This window comes from Humulus lupulus, chromosome 6, assembly GCF_963169125.1.
Source record: "Humulus lupulus chromosome 6, drHumLupu1.1, whole genome shotgun sequence".
Lineage (NCBI taxonomy): Eukaryota > Viridiplantae > Streptophyta > Magnoliopsida > Rosales > Cannabaceae > Humulus > Humulus lupulus.
The window spans coordinates 217,221,821-217,240,326 of NC_084798.1; the positions used below are offsets into that span (position 1 = coordinate 217,221,821).

At 37.5% G+C, this 18,506-nt stretch overlaps 3 protein-coding genes across 5 annotated transcripts; 2 read left to right on the forward strand and 1 right to left on the reverse strand.

Moving 5' to 3' along the window:
• Nucleotides 1-50: 50 nt before the first annotated feature.
• Nucleotides 51-4,100, reverse strand: LOC133783310 (pentatricopeptide repeat-containing protein At5g27460). Of its 2 annotated transcripts, XM_062222893.1 has the most exons (5): nucleotides 3,930-4,100; nucleotides 3,149-3,202; nucleotides 2,792-3,062; nucleotides 1,459-2,692; nucleotides 51-891 (listed from the first exon to the last, which is right to left on the reverse strand). In XM_062222893.1, the coding sequence occupies exons 2-5, from the start codon at nucleotides 3,181-3,183 to the stop codon at nucleotides 770-772; spliced, it is 1,662 nt and encodes a 553-aa protein (XP_062078877.1). In that variant the 5' UTR covers nucleotides 3,184-3,202; nucleotides 3,930-4,100; the 3' UTR covers nucleotides 51-769. The 2 variants fall into 2 exon arrangements, with proteins under 2 accessions (XP_062078877.1, XP_062078878.1); XM_062222894.1 differs by lacking the exon at nucleotides 3,149-3,202.
• Nucleotides 4,101-4,833: 733 nt separating this feature from the next.
• On the forward strand, nucleotides 4,834-13,903 carry LOC133783311 (uncharacterized). 2 transcript variants are annotated; one of them, XM_062222895.1, is made up of 9 exons: nucleotides 4,834-5,107; nucleotides 5,562-9,871; nucleotides 10,026-11,268; nucleotides 11,465-11,814; nucleotides 11,900-12,103; nucleotides 12,209-12,360; nucleotides 12,952-13,043; nucleotides 13,126-13,248; nucleotides 13,409-13,903. In XM_062222895.1, exons 1-8 carry the CDS (start codon nucleotides 4,945-4,947, stop codon nucleotides 13,167-13,169), a joined length of 6,558 nt encoding a protein of 2,185 aa, XP_062078879.1. In that variant the 5' UTR covers nucleotides 4,834-4,944; the 3' UTR covers nucleotides 13,170-13,248; nucleotides 13,409-13,903. The 2 variants fall into 2 exon arrangements, with proteins under 2 accessions (XP_062078879.1, XP_062078880.1); XM_062222896.1 differs by having other exon boundaries at nucleotides 11,900-12,100.
• Nucleotides 13,904-15,358: 1,455 nt separating this feature from the next.
• LOC133783313 (probable L-type lectin-domain containing receptor kinase S.7) lies at nucleotides 15,359-17,987 on the forward strand. Its single transcript, XM_062222898.1, has one exon. The coding sequence runs from the start codon at nucleotides 15,477-15,479 to the stop codon at nucleotides 17,526-17,528; it is 2,052 nt and encodes a 683-aa protein (XP_062078882.1). The 5' UTR covers nucleotides 15,359-15,476; the 3' UTR covers nucleotides 17,529-17,987.
• Nucleotides 17,988-18,506: the final 519 nt, after the last annotated feature.

Below are 18,506 nucleotides of genomic sequence, written 5' to 3' on the forward strand. Positions count from 1 at the left end.
CTTTAAAACATCCAAACAAACAACATTTTATATATGTATATATACACTAGTTTGCACCAAGAATCTGATGGTTCATAGCAACTGTTCTGGAATATACAACATAGTAAAGATCCCATGTATAATTTATATCATAACTATTATTAACTCAGTTTTAAAATTATGCTTCTTGTGTAGTAAAAGAAACATTCATCTAACCATAAATCTCACCTTTTTCTGGCAAGAATTGTTCAAGAATTTTCGCCAAGGAGCAAATATGCACTCATAAATATCAGAATCTCAGACCTTTAAACGTCCTAAAACTTGAAAAATTCAGCTTGTTGGTCTTCTTCGTCGAACATGAAACGCTTGCCAGCCATGTTCGCACGTGTATCGCGAAAGATATCAGAGATAGAGCAATTAACAATGGCTAAGGGCTCTGTGAAGTTGCTTGGATTCTAAGCAAGTCCTTTTCCCTTGAGAGTTCCTTGGTCTCTGAAAGTACAAGCCTCTTGATAATGGAGTACACTGATGAGACATGGAAGAGAGACCCAATACTGCCTCATGAACATTCTGAACAAAAGGCTATGCAGTTTAAGCCCGAAAAGAGATGAGCAAAATCTGCACTAAACAGTCTTGAAAAATCCTTGTTTTCAAGTAGTTGTGCGGTTTCATGGGGAAGTATTATGATTCTTATCCAAACAAATTCAATATCCCAGTTTATAGAGCTATTGTAAAACAAGTTCCTTTTTCTTTTCATTTCATTCTGTGCTTGTAATCATAACAGCAATGACTAGTGATGCACACGGGGCGGGGAATTGGCGGAGAATGTTCCCCCGTCCCCGTCCCCATCCCATCCCTGCTTATTCCTCGACGGAGGCGAGGTGGGGAATCTCTTATTGGGGCGGGGAATCTCTACAAGGAATACATTTATTTAAAAAATAAATTTTAAAATAAAAGTCATAAATTATAAGATAATTAAAATATTTCACAATATTTATTATTTAAAATATTAAACATTATACTAAATAAAATTTAAAATATTAAAAAAAATTACTACTATACTATAATAACACATAAAAAAAAAATATATAAAATACATATAAAATATTACTAAAATATATAAAAATTTAAACGGGGCCCGTCGAGACTGGGAGTGCTATCCCCATCCCCGCCCTATAGGGATTCCCCGCCCCATCAGGGGCGGGCCCCGCAGATAGGGAAAATGTGCAAGGACAAAAAAAGGTGAGAAGAAAGAGGAGGCTCGTGGAGAGCGGTCTTGGGGAAAACAAGCTTCTTTGGAGGTGAAGCTTTAGACCAGTGTGAACTTCAGATTTGGTACAGATGCTAGTATGCAATCTATGTCATCAACCATTCTCTAAAAATGAATCTCTTAGAATCCAACATGCATGGGATATTTTCACTCACAAATCAATTAAGATAAGCTATGAGAAATTATTGGAGAGTTGTGAACTTTATTACCATTAACAGCTCGAGTGAGGGCATAAATCTCATCATCCATTTTAATCTTGTCATCCTCCATCATTTTGAGGATATCAAAAGCAGGTTTCTGAGCAGAACAATATACCCTTAGCAATGACTTATACAATGGCAAACTTGCAAAACCCAAATCGTGGATAGCCTTGACATACCATTGTGCACCTTCAACATCCCCTTTCTTCTCAAAATACTCTGCTATGGGCATCACAACACCATCCGATGGCCTCCAATGACAATGTTTCAACAAAGACAACGCTTTCTTCATTGCATTAATGGCTTTCTCCATCTTCTCGGTTTTCACCCATCCCTCCATGAGGATCTCCCAAGTCTTGTAATTTGGGCATCCACCTTTCTCCAACGTTTGAAGATGAAATGATTCAGCTTTGTCCATCAATCCATTCCTAACATAAGCGCCTAGGAGGATATTTGAAACCCGAATATCAAACTTACGACGGTTGGATTCCCACTCCGTGAAAACTCTCTCAGCTTCTCCAATCTCACCTAACTTCACCAAGCACAGCATTAGGCACATGTAATTTGCACAATTGATTCTTCCACTTAATTCTTTTCGAGCTTTCCAAAGCCGAAGAACTTCATCCTTGTTGTTCAAAGAGGCATACTGCGTTATAAGAAAGTTATAACCAAGAGGATTAGAGCTTGACAGTTTGTTCTCAGCATTTCTGAGGGCCAAACTGGCTTTCTCAAATTGCCCTGCTTTCACATAAACATTAGCTAAAGTTGAAAGACTACTCCATCCAAGCTCAACACCACCATCTCTAATCATTTCATTGTAAACCATCTCAACTGAAGAGACACCAGATATCTCACCACAGGCATTCATCCAAAGGTTGTAGGACAAAACATTCAAGGGTATTCTATTTTGCTTCATTTCCTGTATAACACGGAGTACTTTTCCAAACTGAGAGGTTGCCATGTACAGTTTCATCATCTCATTGTAAGGATGAGGGTTCACAACCAGCCCCGAGCCATTCAACTCCGACATGAAAGCCTCAGCAGTCTCAGTGTCCCTTTCCTTAACATAACCCCGGAGAAGAGAAAGGCCAGCGGCTTTACGCGAAGCAGTGCCTGATATATTGCTTCTGTAATATTCTTCAGCTTCTGCTAGACCATTCAAGCTGATGATTAACTCCATCTTAAAGGCATGGTCGGCCGGCGACATTAGGAACCTGCTTTGAGTTTCCATCCAGTTCATTATCTGAGTACATTTGAATCAAACAATACAAGTATCTTTTAGAAAAAAGTTATAGTAAAAGTAAAACGAACTAGAACCGTGATTCAGAATTGGGTTTGGAACCTGGAGAGCATGGTCGTGGCGATTCAACTTCAAGAGTTGGGTGGAGAAGCGCCGTAGCTCATGAAAGGAAACTTTATAGCCATGATCAACCCAGTTCTGAAGCACAGTGGTAGCACAACCCGAAGGGTATTTAAGCCTCAAAATCTTGCCCTTGAAATCATTTTTGGTCCTGGGTGCAAAATCTTTGGAGGGCTCATCTGCCACAAACGAACTATTGTATGAACAAATTGACCTCTGAAGACGATTTGTCACTTCTAGTTGAAGCATGAAGCTGCATATTTCAGACACCCAAAGAGTGATTCACAAAAACCAAAGAAACTGTTGAATAAAGAGATACAAAGAGAAATGTGGGGTTACTGTCTGATATCGGCAACAAGTAGGCGAATTGCCATGAAAAAGCTGGTCTCTTTCCTGAAATTTTTTGAGGAAAAAAGACGAAGTTTTTACCTAAAAAACCATTTCTTTGATAAACAAAACTTAAGAGAAGTGCATCATCAACAAAACCCAAATGCATTAATTCAATTGTCATACAATTATTGAGTTTTAAACTTCAAAAACTCATTTGAAGTGCATTATTAAGAAACTCAAGTTTAACATAAGTGCATTATTTAAAGAACCTCAAATGCCATACAATTATTGAATTTTAAACATCAAAAACTGAATCTAAGTGCATTATCCAAGAAACCCAAGTTTAAAGGAAATGAGAGAAAGAGAGAGAGACCCAAGCCAGCCATTTTATTGATGTGTGTTCCAAAAGGAGTTTCATTCTACTTCCAATCAAAGCTAAAGCTTCAAGTGTAGTTCATGTTTCTCAATTTGACATTATAGTTAGTAATATCATTTTCAATACAGCTAATCCCTATAGCCCATATGAGATATAATCCAAGGAATTTCATTCACAAATATTTTTTAAAATACCAGGCAACATCAACTAGGTGTAAATTACAAAACTTACTGTTTTTCCCTCACAAATTCGTAAAAGAAAAAAAAAACCAGGTTTCGCATCATCTCTAAACTAATATCTTAGTTTTAAGGGTTTTAGGTTTTTCAATCTCATATGAAGAAAAACAAAAAAAAAAAAACCAAAACTTTATAATAAATTCTGATATGAATATATACATAAGAAAACTATACAGACCTGTAACTCTAATGGTAGCAAAGGGAGGTGAGCAGAAATGAGCGATTAGTAGGGACGCGCCGCCGTTGGATAGAGGACCGGCGGGTGGAGGCCGGAGTTGCTAATGGCTATGGTGGTGATGGTATCCCAATCAGAGGTGACCGTGGAAGTAGAAGAAGAGAAACCGTCTTTCGATAAAACGATTTGTCGTTAATCAAAATTTTATGGTACAGCAAGAAAATAAAACGACGCGTCGTCTAAAATTCAACACAAGAAATGACACGTGGTGTTATGTAAACGACATGCGGATGTTAATCTGTTTAACCAGGAATAAAAACGACATGTCGTTTCCATTTGAATTTCAGTTTTTTTTTTTTTTTTGAATTTCAGTTCGGGGCATTATATTTCCACTAAAAAAACATATATAAGCACCTTAATAATTAAAATTTAAAATTTTTTTTTTTAATACTTTTTCTAATTTTTTTTGTTAATTTTATTTCATTCTGTTTTCAGGATTTTTTTCAAAAATGATATATAATTTTTTTAATAAAAAAATCTTACTTCAATAAGTTTTTATCTAATTTTTATTTTAGTTTTTTATTTAAATATTTAAAATAAATATTTTTTATATGTAATTTTTAGAATACGAAAAAGATTAAAAATTAGAAAAATGAAAGCATAAAAAATAATGCACTAAAAGAGAAAATGTGTTTTAAATAAAACGGTATGTTGTTAATAGAAAATTTTAGTCTTAACAGTTTAAAAACGACACGTCGTTGAAAAAACGATGGGTCGTATCTAAGCGACATGTCGCTGTTAGCTGTTGACTCCGGGAATAAAAACGACTTGTCGTTTATCATTAAACATGCAAGATTTGAATTTCTCTTCCGCGCTATACATTTTACAGAACGTTGTGTTCTCAAATCATCATCGTCCCCAAAATAAAACCCTTCTCTCTCTCTCTACACACACTCTCAGAGTTTCTCTCTCTAGAATTTGTGTGGATTCTTTCATGACTACGAAGTGAAGGTTGAAAATGTCGGCGATAGAGAAGCTCTGGGTGCAGATTTTCGAGAGGAAGTCGTGGATAATCGACCAGGCCAAGCAACAGACGCTTCAATATGACAAGCACCTCGCGTCCAAACTCCTTATCGAGGGAATAGCCCCTCCACCTTGGATTTGGACTTCGGATTCCACTGGTAAAAACATTGCACTTCCGCCATTGATTTCGATTTCGAATTTTTTGTTACGTTGTCGTAGCTTGATTTGTGCTCTTACTTCTTCCACTTCAATTAGTCTGTTTGATTGTTTGAAGTTTGAATTCCAGTTTCAAGGCTTCAATTTCGAGTTCCGGGTTCATTCGTAGTATTTTGCTTTGTGGATTTTGTGTCTGAGTAGTTCTTGACCATTTTTTTTGGAGCCATTTTCTCTTGGGATCGAACAAACTAAGCCTAGGGTTTTCATAAACTACTCGAATTTAGGATCAGTATTTTGTGACGTCTCTACATTCTGGCCAAATTCATGGTTTTTTTTTAAATTATTTTTGTTTATTTTTAGCGGATTAATGGGTAATTAACTTTGAGAAACCCTCAATTATGATATATATCTTTGTATTGCACTAGTAAAAGCTTTTTTTTTTTTTTTTTTTGGCAGAGTTGAATGGTGAAGATCTCATTTCTGGGGTCCTTCTATCACGTCCACGGCCTTTAATCCCATTTGCATTTAGTCATTGCTCAGTGTATGAGAAACCAATTGCTGAAGCTACAAATGGGGAACTACCAAATGGTTCGTGCTCGAAAGCATCTGTCGAAAATAGAGAATTGGATGGTTTGGATCATGCTAGACGTGCTTCAGTTTGTGTGGAAAATAGAGATTGTGGTGATTTTGATCATGCTGAATGTGCTTCGGTTGGTGTTTCTACGTTGGATCACTGTAATACATTCGTTGATGATCAGAGAAAAGAGTCTGAGGATGCTAGTATTACGTCTCCTCAAGAACAGAGAGAGACAGGATTCTTAGACGTTAGCCATGACACAGCTCGTTCATTGGCTAAGATTCAAAGATCCAAATCAAGGCAGAAGGCTCTTGAGCTTCGCACTAGTACAAAAGCAGCAAAATCCCGATTAAAGAATGTCATTAATTCCGGTGAAAACATTCCCATTCCTTCCTTTCATGATGATCAGCCTGACCAAATAAACTTAGTAAAACCTGTAGTAGATACCAGTAACAACATTTGCACGGTGGAAATTGTTAAAGTGGGTGATCCTTGTAGCAAGGGGAAAGAAAGCTTTGGCTGGAAGCGGAGTTCTTTGACTAAGGGTAGGTCATCTAATGTTGTCGGGGAAGATGGAATTGCAGTTGCAGATTCTATTGGCCCCTTTATTCAGCAGTCTAACATTGAGAACCAACCTCCGGAATCTGTTAACAATTTTCAAATTGCATACGAAAATCACATGGCTGCTGAAGCTAAAGTTGGTGAAAACATGAGTAAAGAAAAGGGAAGTGGCCCTTTTAAGATTGTCAGGGAAAATAGAGCTGCACTTACAGATTCTACTGGCCCATCAATACAGCAGTCTGATCGACCTCTGGAGTCTACTAATCATTTTAAAAGTGGTTACGAAAATTGCATGGCTGCAGAAGCTAATGTTGGAGAAAACAGGAGCCAGGAGAAAGGAGGCGGCATTGACAGGAGGAGGATAACAAGATCTAAAAGTTCTGCCCAACAAACAAACCATGTCAACGAATTGTTCAAGATGGATGGCACAAGAGAAAATCACATGGCAACAGAAGCTAAAGTTGGTGAAAACATGAACAAGGAGAAGGGTAGTGATTCATCTAATGTTGTCAGGGAAGATAGAGCTGCATTTACAGATTCTATTGGCCCCTCATTACAGCAGCCCGATCGACCTTCAGAGTATGTTAATCATTTTCAAAGTCGTTACAATAGTTGCATAGCTGCAGAAGCTAAGGTTGAAGAAAAGAGGGTACAGGAGAAAGGAGGCAACATTGAGGGGAGAAGAATAACCAGGTCTAGAAGCTCTGCTCAACAAACTAACCTTGTCAATGAATTGTTTAAGATGGATGGCACAAGCAAAAATCACATGGCAAAAGAAGTTAAAGTTGATGAAAACAGGAACAAAGAGAAGGGAAGTGATTCTTGTAATCTTGTCAGGGAAGATGGAGCTGCACCTACAGATTCTATTGGCCCCTCATTACAGCAGTTTGATCGATCTCCAGAGTCTGCTAATCATTTTCAAAGTTATTACGATAGTTGCATAGCTGCAGAAGCTAATGTTGAAGAACAAAGGGACCAGGAGAAAGAAGGCAGCATTGAGGGGAGAAGAATAACCAGGTCTAGAAGTTTTGCTCAAAAAACCAGCCGTGTCAACGAATTGTTCAAGATGGATGGCACAAGTGAAAATCACATGGCAACAGAAGTAAAAGTTGATGAAAACATGAACAGAGAGAAGGGAAGTGATTCTTCTAATGCTTTCGGGGAAGCTGCACCTACAGATTCTATTGGCTCCTTGTTACAACAGTCTGATCAACCTTCGGAGTCTGCTAATCGTTTTCAAAGCTGCTTCAGTAGTTGCATAGCTGCAGAAGCTAATGTTGAAGAAAAGAGGGGCCAGGAGAAAGGAGGCAGCATTGAGGGGAAAAGAATAACCCGGTCTAGAAGTTCTGCTCAACAAACTAACTGTGTCAACGAATTGTTCAAGATGGATGGCACTGGAGAAAATCACATGGCAACAGAAGTTAAAGTTGATAATAACATGAACAAAGAGAAGGGAAGTGATTCTTCTAATGTTGTCAGGGAAGATAGAGCTTCACATACAGGTTCTATTGGCCCCTCAATACAGCAGTCTAATCCACCTTCGGAGTCTGCTAAATATTTTCAAAGTCGTTACAAAAATCGCATAGCAGCAGAAGCTAATGTTGAAGAAAACAGGAGCCAGGAGAAAGGAGGCAGCATTGAGTGGAGGAGAATGACCAGGTCTAGAAGTTCTGTTAAACAAGCTAACCGTGTCAACGAATTGTTCAAGATGGATGGCACAAGCGACAGTGAGCAGAAAATTGGCTCAGGCAGTCTAACACGACAAGAATCTGCTAATCACAGCCAAACGGTGAAATCTGCTTATATTACCAACGAAAGCTGTGGCCTGAAAGCAAAAGTGGGCGGGTCTCGGAGTAGTTTTAGAAGGGTAACACGTTCTAGAAGCTCTTCTCAGCCAAACAACACCGTCTATGATTTGTCACAGCCGGTGAAGTTTTCAACTACGGGGACCTTTGAAGAGGAATATCTCTCTAGAAGTACTGGGTCACAGGGTACTTGTACCATTGAAAAGATATCGGAGCCTGCAAACTTTAATGTCAGTGGTCACATAACTACGGACTCGGTACTTTCTACTTCAAACAGTTCTCAAAAAGACAAAGACAGTCAAATATCAGCTGAAATTTTCTCGCCAATTCGTGAGGATCAAGAGCTGCATGCAGCAAATTCAACAGAGTGTTCGGACGAGGAAAATATTATAGATGAGTGTGTTGGTAAAAATACAATAACTTCTCTAAATAAAGGAACATCAGAACTTGTCAACTCCCAAAATTTGGATCTTCAAGTTACTCGCTCCAAGTCTGCCAGTTCAAACGAACATTTGGAAACTAAATCTTTAAACAGCTCAGAAAGCCTAGGCCACAACAAGGTGTCATGTAATGACTTGAAAGACTCACCCTCTTCCAACACCAGCAAGCCTGCTAATTCGGAGGGATGTGCGGCAACTGTTACGGAAACTGCAATTCATCTTGATGAGCAAGTGGAATCCCATCGGGTCGGTTCTGGGTCAAACTTGAATGGTGCAAGGGCCGTTGGAGTGGAAGTTTGTGCTCAACATCTTGCTGATAGTACTAAGCATGTGGAGCCCAAGCAACTAAATTTTGACGATGTGGAAACCTCTGGTTTCAATGGAGTTTCTGCCCTTTCTGTTGAAAAGGATACGGAGGGGAGATTGTTAGAACGAAGCCCTCAAGGCTTATCGGAATTTGCAGCTGTATTAGATACAGGAATATTCTTGGAGGAAAGGGAAGTCTTAAGTAAAGAAAGGAAGCTCAGGAAAGGTTCTTCTGAAGCCTGTGTGGAGGATGCAGATACAGACATTATAGCGTTGAATGGACATGCTGCGTCAGCAGTGAAGGAAACACCTCAAGCAGAGAAGGGTGTAGCTACTCATAGTTTGCAGCATTGTGACAAAAGTTCCAAAGAGAAATCTTCTTTGATAGATCCTTTAGTTACCTTACAAGTAGCCCGGGAAAGTGAGACAGAGACCACAACGCCTGTGACAGTAATACCTGCTGAAGTAGTTTCTGCAGATAGACCGGAGACTACCTCTTCTGTTGATCTTAAACTATCGATAGATGCTGATTTCACTCGAGTAACCACACCTGTTCCCTTTGAAATTCAGGAAGCGTGTACAGATCCCTGTTCTGTTTCCAAGGATGGAAATTTGGGTAATCTAGCACAGTCAACAGAGAATTCAGAACACTCTCAGTTTCGTACTGCAGATTCCTTGAAGGGATTTACTCATGATGCCACTGATGTAACTGTAAGTTTCTCACAATCAACTAAACGGCAGACTGCAGCAAAATCTGTGGAAAAAACCAGTTTTAGTGCCTTGCTTGAGGGTTCAACTCGGAATAAGCGAAAAAGGAGTGGTTCTCTGGATGCTCTGCCTACTTCACCAGTTGCAAAAGAAAATGCAGTTTTTCCTGTCGTCAAGGATACTAAAGTTAGAAACTTGTCAAGTGAAGAGCATGGTTTCAAAGATGTCCTAGAATCCCCAGACCTTCAAATTCCTCAAGACGATATTCAATTAGATATCAGTAAGAGTCAAGTTGAAGGGATGCCTCAAAGTGAGGAGGATGACATGCAAGAAAGGTCTAAATCTTCACTAAGGCTTCTCGTTCAAGAGGTATTTTCTTCCTCCGGCTTTGGTTGAATATTCTGCCGTCTTTTAGATTGAGTTAGCAAATTTGGAAAAATATAAATTTCACACTACCACATTTTTTTTTTCTCCATTTGGAAAATTCTGATGCACAGTTTATGCCTTCATGTTGTATCTTCAGGATGGTTGTAGCTTGAAAGATGGGGATTTAAGTGCAACGAACCTGGTTACCTCTGCTGATGAAGAATTGGAATCATTCCATATTTCAAGTGTGGTCAGAAAGTCTGCTGGAGCTTGTGATGGACTTCTTATGGAGGAAGCAAGAGTGGAAGATCCAAGTAGCATTATCTTTGATGGAATCTCGTTATGCACTTTAGAAGAGAATAAACTTCCATATCATCTTGAAGATAACTTTCAAATCCGGAATGCTGATTCTTTGACTTACAGTGAACCCTTGCACTTCACTGGTGCTGATGAGACGATGCCTGTGCTTGAGAGTTTCATTTTGCAATCAGACGATGAACAACCATGCATTGCCGATGAGAGGATCCGCTTTGACAAGTTGAGTCTTCCAAAGACTTCAATTGAACATGCTAGCATTCTAGAGCAGCTTTGCAGGTCTGCATGCTTGCAAACTCCAGTATCCTGTTCTTCAGCTTCGTATAAATTGCCCAAAATTTCAAATCTATACCAATCTGTTCCAACTGGGCTTCTAGAGGGCATGGATAAGCCAAAGGATGATTATGGTTGTTTGAGTGAGGTCTTTAATTGTTCTTTTGAAGGAAGATCATATTCAGATTTTCTTCCCAATTCAACTAGTCAGTGTGATTGGGAGATAAATAAGCCTTGTTTGTCTCCAGTTAGAAAAGTCTGGGACAGAATCATATCAAAGTCAGACAGCTCTGAGAAGCGAAGAAGCGTAATTCCTGAGCTTCCATCCATTTGTGAAGAAAATGAGAATGTAGATGAGGTAGCTGATACTTCCCTAGAAGGCAATGTTTCTAAGATCCAGGCTAGTTCTGTAAAAAGAGCACCACTTGCTGAAGTTGTTGCAAACCTTGCTGCATCTGAAGCTGAGCAAAATATTGATAGAAGTAGTTTAGATTCAGTTAGCACAGAATTCAGCTTCAATGGAACTCATAAGAGGACCAAACAGAATGTTGGAAATGGAAAAGGCATTAAGAGAAGATACAACAATAAGGAAAATGATAGCATGTCTTCATTAGGAGGAGCTGCTTCTAAGGGAAAAACTGGATTACTTCATAATCGGTTTAGCAAGTCAAAAGTATCATCAACAAGAACTAGCTCAAGGAGAGGAGGTCCAAGTTTGACAGCGACAGAGCCTAAGCCTAGCAATATTGTGTCAAATATTACTTCATTTATTCCACTTGTTCAACAAAAACAAGCAGCTGCAGTTATAACAGGTTATTTCTCATTCTAGTAAAAATGGTTTCCCTGCAAGTTATATTGGATTTTATGTTGACACAAGTTTCCTTTTGAGACAAGTTTAGTCTAAATATAGAGCTGGGAAATTTTTTAAATTTCTATTTATGTTTTACTTTCATAGTCATGCTTTATTTTTGCATTGATTTTATTGTGTGTTTTGATTAATTTTTACAGGAAAGAGAGATGTCAAAGTAAAGGCCTTGGGGGCTGCTGAAGCTGCAAGGCGTCTTGCGGAGAAGAAAGATAATGAACGCAAGGCTAAGAAGGAAGCCATGAAGCTTGAGCGAGCAAGACTTGAGCAAGAGAATCTTAGGCAATTGGAACTGCAGAAGAAACAGAAAGAAGTGGAGCGGAAGAAAAAAGAGGCTGAAATGGCAGCGAAGAAAAGGCAAAGGGAAGAAGAAGAGAGGAAAGAAAAGGATAGGAAACGGATGCGTGTTGAGGAAACAAGAAAGCAACAGAGAGAAAATGAGCAAAAGTTGCATGCACAAAAGGAAGAGAAAGATGCCAAATACCGAGCCCTGGTAGGATGTCTTTACTTAAGTTCCTGGCTTAATTTATTTCTAATTGTTGTTGTAGATGTTACTCACACCAAGCTGACTGGTGTAGGATGTTAGAGGACAAGAGACCAAGGAATCTAAAGATGAAAAAAGGAATCATAAGATGGAACAGCAAAATGGAGATGAGAATCTCCAGAGACTTTCAGAAGCTGAGCATGCGACTACACAAGCATCAACGAGTGATGACAGAGAACCAAGCATTATTCGTGAAGATACTGGAATCTCAAGTGATCATGTGAAAAATCTCAATGTAGTAAGTTTCCAGTGAGAAATCTCTCTTTTGGCTGTGAAATTAGTCACAGCTATTGAGCCTTCCCCAGTCCATTGCCTCGTGTTGACACTCTCTGTGCTTTTCTAGGGGAACAATTTAGACAAACCAACAGGAGCTGACAACTTGGTTGCAACTGCAAGTGTAGAGCAGTCATATGATATTTCTCCATACAAATGTTCAGATGATGAAGATGAAGAGGATGACGTACCGAATAACAAATTTGTTCCTTCATGGGCTCGGTATGCTTTCCAACCCTTTTCAACTATTAGTCCTGTCCTGCTTATGCTAGGAAGCAACCTAATTATAAATATATATACAGAAAGCGACTACAACGCATCCCTTTTTTTTACAACACCGGTGCATTCTTTTTCTATGTTCGGCACCTGTATAGATATAATCCCAATGTTTTTTAGATGACGGTGTACATTGTAGGTATTTAGAATATCCTGCAAATTTTCAAGAAATTCTGAATATTTTATGAAGCCGAAAACAAAGTTCAAACTATCAAATTTTATACGCGTACACAAAAAAACAGGCACGCGTGAAACAGACAGTTTAGACCCTGTTTAGTTATCATAATTTATTCAGAATTTCTTGAAAATTTGTAGGATGTTCTAGATAGGTATAATGTACACCATCGTATAAAAAAAATTTGAGATTATAACTATTCAGGTACCGAAATAGAAAAATGATGCACCGGTGTTGTAAAAAAAGATGATGCATTGTAGTCGCTCCCTATATATGTATATAATTATAAGCAAATGTTTTGCCTTTGGACATTTTTCATTTAGTTGGTATGATTAAAGAAAAATTCAATTATTTTGTAACAGTAAACCTAGCGTGGCTCTCTTTGTTGCTTCACAAGATAGAGTAGACCCAGAGACCATATTCCCCCCAGATAGCTTTTGCAGTATAGCTGAAGGTAATGAACATAGATTAGCTAATTGCTTTATGCTTTTATTTTCTCTGTAGTTAAATGACATTAGAAAATTTTCTTTTTGTAGTTCTTCTGCCACGAAAGTATCAGATTAATGTAGGTGGGACTTGAATCAGATTGTAATGATCTCCAGTGTTTATATATTCTTCAACCAACTAGGACTAGCATGAGGGCTTTGGCATTGAGACAGGTATGTTATTCCTTATTTAATAGAATTAAAACTAACTACTTATGCCATGGAGAATTGTCCTTGTCTTAATTCATTTCGCTGTTTAAGTTTTTTATTAGAGACAAAACAAGCTCTAAGTTCAATACGTAAGCTGACATTGCTTTAATCTTTTACATGGCAGATTCCCAAAGAAGATTTTGTGATGTGTTCTTGAGCAGCTCACTCGGTTCCCACAATTTTTCACACCAAGATTCTCTTTCCACATCTCTAGGCTTTGAAACCAATATTAGTCCAGGCAAAATCTCCCTTCCTTTTCCTAGATCAATACTGATTGTTAATTCTAGCTTTGAATCTCTTCTCTACCTGTATATTTAGATATGATAGGGAGCTAGTTTCTAACCCTTTTGTATGCTTTTTGTTCCTCTAGAATGACTTGTTCTTTCAGGCCAAAAACACTATGAACTCTTGGTTCCAATTAATTCATTCAAATGTGTAAAGACACTTCTTCCCCAATGTTAACTATCTCGACATATTTCAAGGTACGATAAAGAAAATATATTGTATCTTTCGACTTGGGAGATAGGAAATTAAATTTGAAATGTTCGAGAAGAAGTGTAATATCACTCGGCTACAAAGTCGTATCTCTTTAGTTAATAAAATCCAAAAGGTTTATCGATCCCAGAGTGTCCAGATCCATAATAGACATATAGAAATTATTATTTGTCAAATAACATCGAAAGTGGTGATTTCGGAAGATAGAATGCCTATTGTTTGTTTACCTAGAGAACTTATTGAATTGTTGCGGGCAGAACGAACGAGGTGTGCTTTGAAAGGGAATAACGAAAGCATCTCTAATATTTATATGATCGAATCTTTACTATGAGAAACTTGAATGAATTGGTCAAGGAGTTGGAACTTCTTAGTTCACATAAAACAGTTTAAATGTGTCAAAAATCTTATCCTTAAACTTCACTTTCTTAAACATCTTTTAAAGTACGATAAGAAAAGATATCTATATCTTTCTTAAACACTATTGTAGCCTTTGTTACAAAGTAACTAGAAAGATTTCAAAGAAGGGAAAGTTAAAGGAATTGATCATTATTTGTTTTGTAACGGCTAAATGACGTAAGATTCTATATTCTCACATGGGCCCTTATTTTATATATATTTATTTTGGTATTTTTGAAGTCTCCAAATTCACACCACAACCTAAGAGTATTGTCTCTATTTTCAAACTTATATTATTCACTCATTTTATTGCCGTTTAGATTCCATTCCATACATTTTTATTACTACTAAAGAATATGAATATTACCCAAAAACCCATTTGGATCTGACTCAAAATTTAGTTGAATAAATAATAGCCGTCCATTTTAAGATCTACCAATGAGAATGTACAACCTAAAAATGACCAAATGTGGAATTCAGTGCTGTGTTGGGACCCATCTTTTTATTTTAATAGATTTTGATTACTTAAACCTTTTCTATGTCACATGTAGCATTACATGTATCAGAACAATAATAGTACCTTATTCAATTGTCTATATAATATATATAGTCAAAGTATGGCACTGTACACATCATAATCATTTGTGAGACATTAAAACGGTCAGTTTGAATAATCTTTTGAAAAAGAAAAAGAAAAAGTTGATTTAAGAAGACCCCACTTTAGATCTTTTTGTTTAATGTAATCTGACCCAGTTGTCCTTTGAGAAAGAAAAATATTGATCCTTGAAGTATGCTATTTATTGCACTTTAGTCCTCAGAGTTTTTAATTTTGACAATTGAGTCTTTGATTTTTTAGGATAACTAAAGTTGAATTTTTTTACATAAAAAATTTGTGTTTTTCAATTATTAATATCTGAATGTGTTTAGAAAGAAAAAAATAGACTATGTTAAAAATACTTCATTTTAAAAAATAGAAATTTAGGAATTTAATTGTTAAAGTTAAAACTTTAAGGACTAAACTATAATAAGTAGTATAATTCAGGGACTAATAGAGTTAAATACCCTAGTTTTGATTCAGACGAAACTACGTCGTTTTCTTTCTCGTTACCGTTGGAGAAAACGACCACCCCACGCGCCCATTCTTTTCAACCGTTAAAACCCCACTTTCCCTCTTTTTTCAATCTTTCTCTGTTCTGAACCATCTTCAACCTCTCTCTCTCTCTTTCACTATTTTCAAGAACAACTGAAGCCCAGAAAAACCCTTTTCCCATTCTTGGTATAGGATCGAAATCTTCATAGAAATGTGTTCAAGAAAGCTTCTTCTGTTCTTGTTTTGCTTCCTTCTTTACTACTCTAAAGACCCGCCTTTTGTATCATCATCTTCTTCTTCTGATAATGTCAGTTTCGACTTCCCATATTTCAGTCTCAGAAACTTCACTCTCCTCGGCGATTCTTATCTCCGAAACGGCTTACTAGGCTTGACAAGAGAGCTCGGAGTGCCATCTTCGAGCGCCGGGACTGTCATCTTCAACAACCCAATTAAGTTGTTCGACCCAGAAACCAATACCACTGCTTCTTTCTCCACCAAATTCTCTTTCACCATTAGTAATCTCAATCCGAGCTCTTTCGGAGATGGGTTGTCGTTTTTTCTCTCGCCGGATAACCGGATTCTTGGCAGCCCCGGAAGCTACCTCGGTCTTGTGAATTCTTCCCAATTGACCAGAAACAAGTTCGTGGCCATTGAGTTCGATACCCGCTTGGATATGCACTTCAATGATCCGAACGACAACCACGTGGGAGTAGATATCGAAAGCCTTAATTCAATCAAAACTGCTAATACTATGTTGCAGGGGATTAATCTCAAAGCTGGGAATATCATCACAACTTGGATTGATTACAAGAATGGTCAAGAAAAGTTGAACGTCTTTCTGAGTTACTCGAATATCAAGCCTGAGAAGCCGATTTTGAGCTTGGATATTAGTCTCTATGAGTATCTAAAGGAGTCTATGTATGTGGGGTTTTCAGCTTCAACTGAAGGGAGTACTGAGCTTCATTTGATTGAGAATTGGAGCTTCCATACATATGGATTTTTATCTATGAAAACAAGAAAAATTCCTCACAATGTGTCTGATAGCTCGGTGACTGTTATAACACCGATGATTCCTGAGGGTGATTCTTCAAGTAATCATCACAAGAAGCTTGGTTTGGGACTTGGGATAGCTGGACCGGCCTTCTTTTTTGTGGCTCTTGTGGTGTTTGGCTATATGTCTGTGAGAAAATTAAAGAGTATTAGAACTCAAAAGAGCTTCATCAACCATGATCTTCTAACTAGTCCAAGAGAGTTTACTTATAGGGAGCTGAAGTCAGCCACAAAGGGGTTCCATGCAAGTAGGATAATAGGCCATGGAGCATTTGGTACTGTCTACAAAGCCTTCTTTGCCAATTCAGGCACCATTGCTGCAGTGAAGAGATCAAAGCATTCGCATGAAGGTAAAACTGAGTTTCTAGCTGAGTTGTCTATTATTGCTTGTTTGAGGCACAAGAATTTGGTGCAGCTCCAAGGCTGGTGTGTTGAGAAAGGTGAGTTGTTGCTTGTTTATGATTTCATGCCTAATGGCAGCCTTGATAAGTTGCTTTACCAAGAATCCGGACGAGGACCCTGGTTGAGTTGGTCACATAGACAAAACATTGCAGTTGGTTTGGCATCTATTCTGACTTATCTCCATCAAGAATGTGAGCAACAAGTGATCCACAGAGACATCAAGACCGGAAATGTGTTGCTGGATGGAAACTTCAATGCAAGACTAGGCGATTTCGGTTTGGCAAAGCTCATGGATCATGATAAAAGCCCTGTTTCTACTCTAACTGCAGGAACAATGGGATACCTAGCTCCTGAGTATCTTCAGTATGGCAAAGCAACCGAAAAGACTGATGTGTTCAGCTTTGGTATTGTGATTCTTGAAGTGGCTTGTGGAAGAAGGCCAATAGAGCGCGAAACTGGTACTCAAAAGATGGTGAATCTGGTTGATTGGGTTTGGGGTTTGCATTCTGAAGGGAAGATCATTGAAGCTGCTGATAAAAGGTTGAATGGTGAGTTCAGGGAGGAGGAGATGAGAAAGCTTTTGCTTGTGGGGTTGAGTTGCGCTAACCCGGATAGCACTGAGAGACCAACAATGAGAAGAGTCTTGCAAATTTTGAGTAATGAAGCTGAGCCTGTGATTGTGCCAAGGATCAAACCAAGTCTTACTTTCAGCTTGCATTATACTTTGGATGACATTGTTTCAGATGATGAAGAAGAAGAGGATTCTATGGAATCAAACTCTATATGTGAGATTAAAGTTTCACAAGAATGATTTCAAGTTTTTGTTAGATAAGATTGATTGATTGTATTTTTCATTTCCTTTTCTTCATTCTTTGGTTTTTTTAAATTGGAATATTGTTCTGTAATGTGGAGATATAGAGACTGTAGCAGTTCACTGGCCTCAGTTCAATTTCATCTGTTGAACTATGTGGTCTCTGTTTCTTCCATACTATATATAATAAATACGAAGTTTTGTTTGAAATGTATACAAAAAAAGTTTAATCTTTTGTGCTCTTTTTTACTTCTTTACTTTGTCCAAAAGTGCTTCATGGTTTTGATTTTGGTCAATATAATGAAAGAAAAAAAAAAAGCAAAATATATACAAGCATAAAATTTGAATTTATATGAATTGTACAAAAACCATAGCCCTGACACTAGAAAAGAAAATCATATGCTCTATTCTACCAAAAACATACTAAAAAAAAGCATTGCAACTACTCCTGTATGTATATACAAACTGCTATAATTAATATCTCTGTTAATTTGTTTTGGTACATAGATGAATATAATGCTTTTCAAGCATCATCATCATGGATAAAGACACTATTAATTTCTCAACTACTTTCTTCTACTAAAACCCTTTTCTGATTCACCATCAATTACAGTTTTTTCTTCTATTCTGATCAGTCCATATATATATATATATATAAATATATAAGCAGCTTCATTCCTATAAGAACTTGAACAAAAGCCAGAGTATATAGTGAAACCCAGTTAAGTATAGAACTTGAACCTGCAAATAAAGTTGATTATATAAGTTAAACTTCAAAACAGATATAACAGCAGTAGAAACATGAAAACTTACCACATATTTCAACAACTTATTACCAACTCCTTCCCCTTTTCTTTTTCCCAACCTAGTATCTATATATATATATATATATATATAAATGTCTGAACACATAATAATTATGTAATAATAAGTTTCAAGAGAAAAATGAAATGAAAAGCCTTGAACTGCAGTTTGATA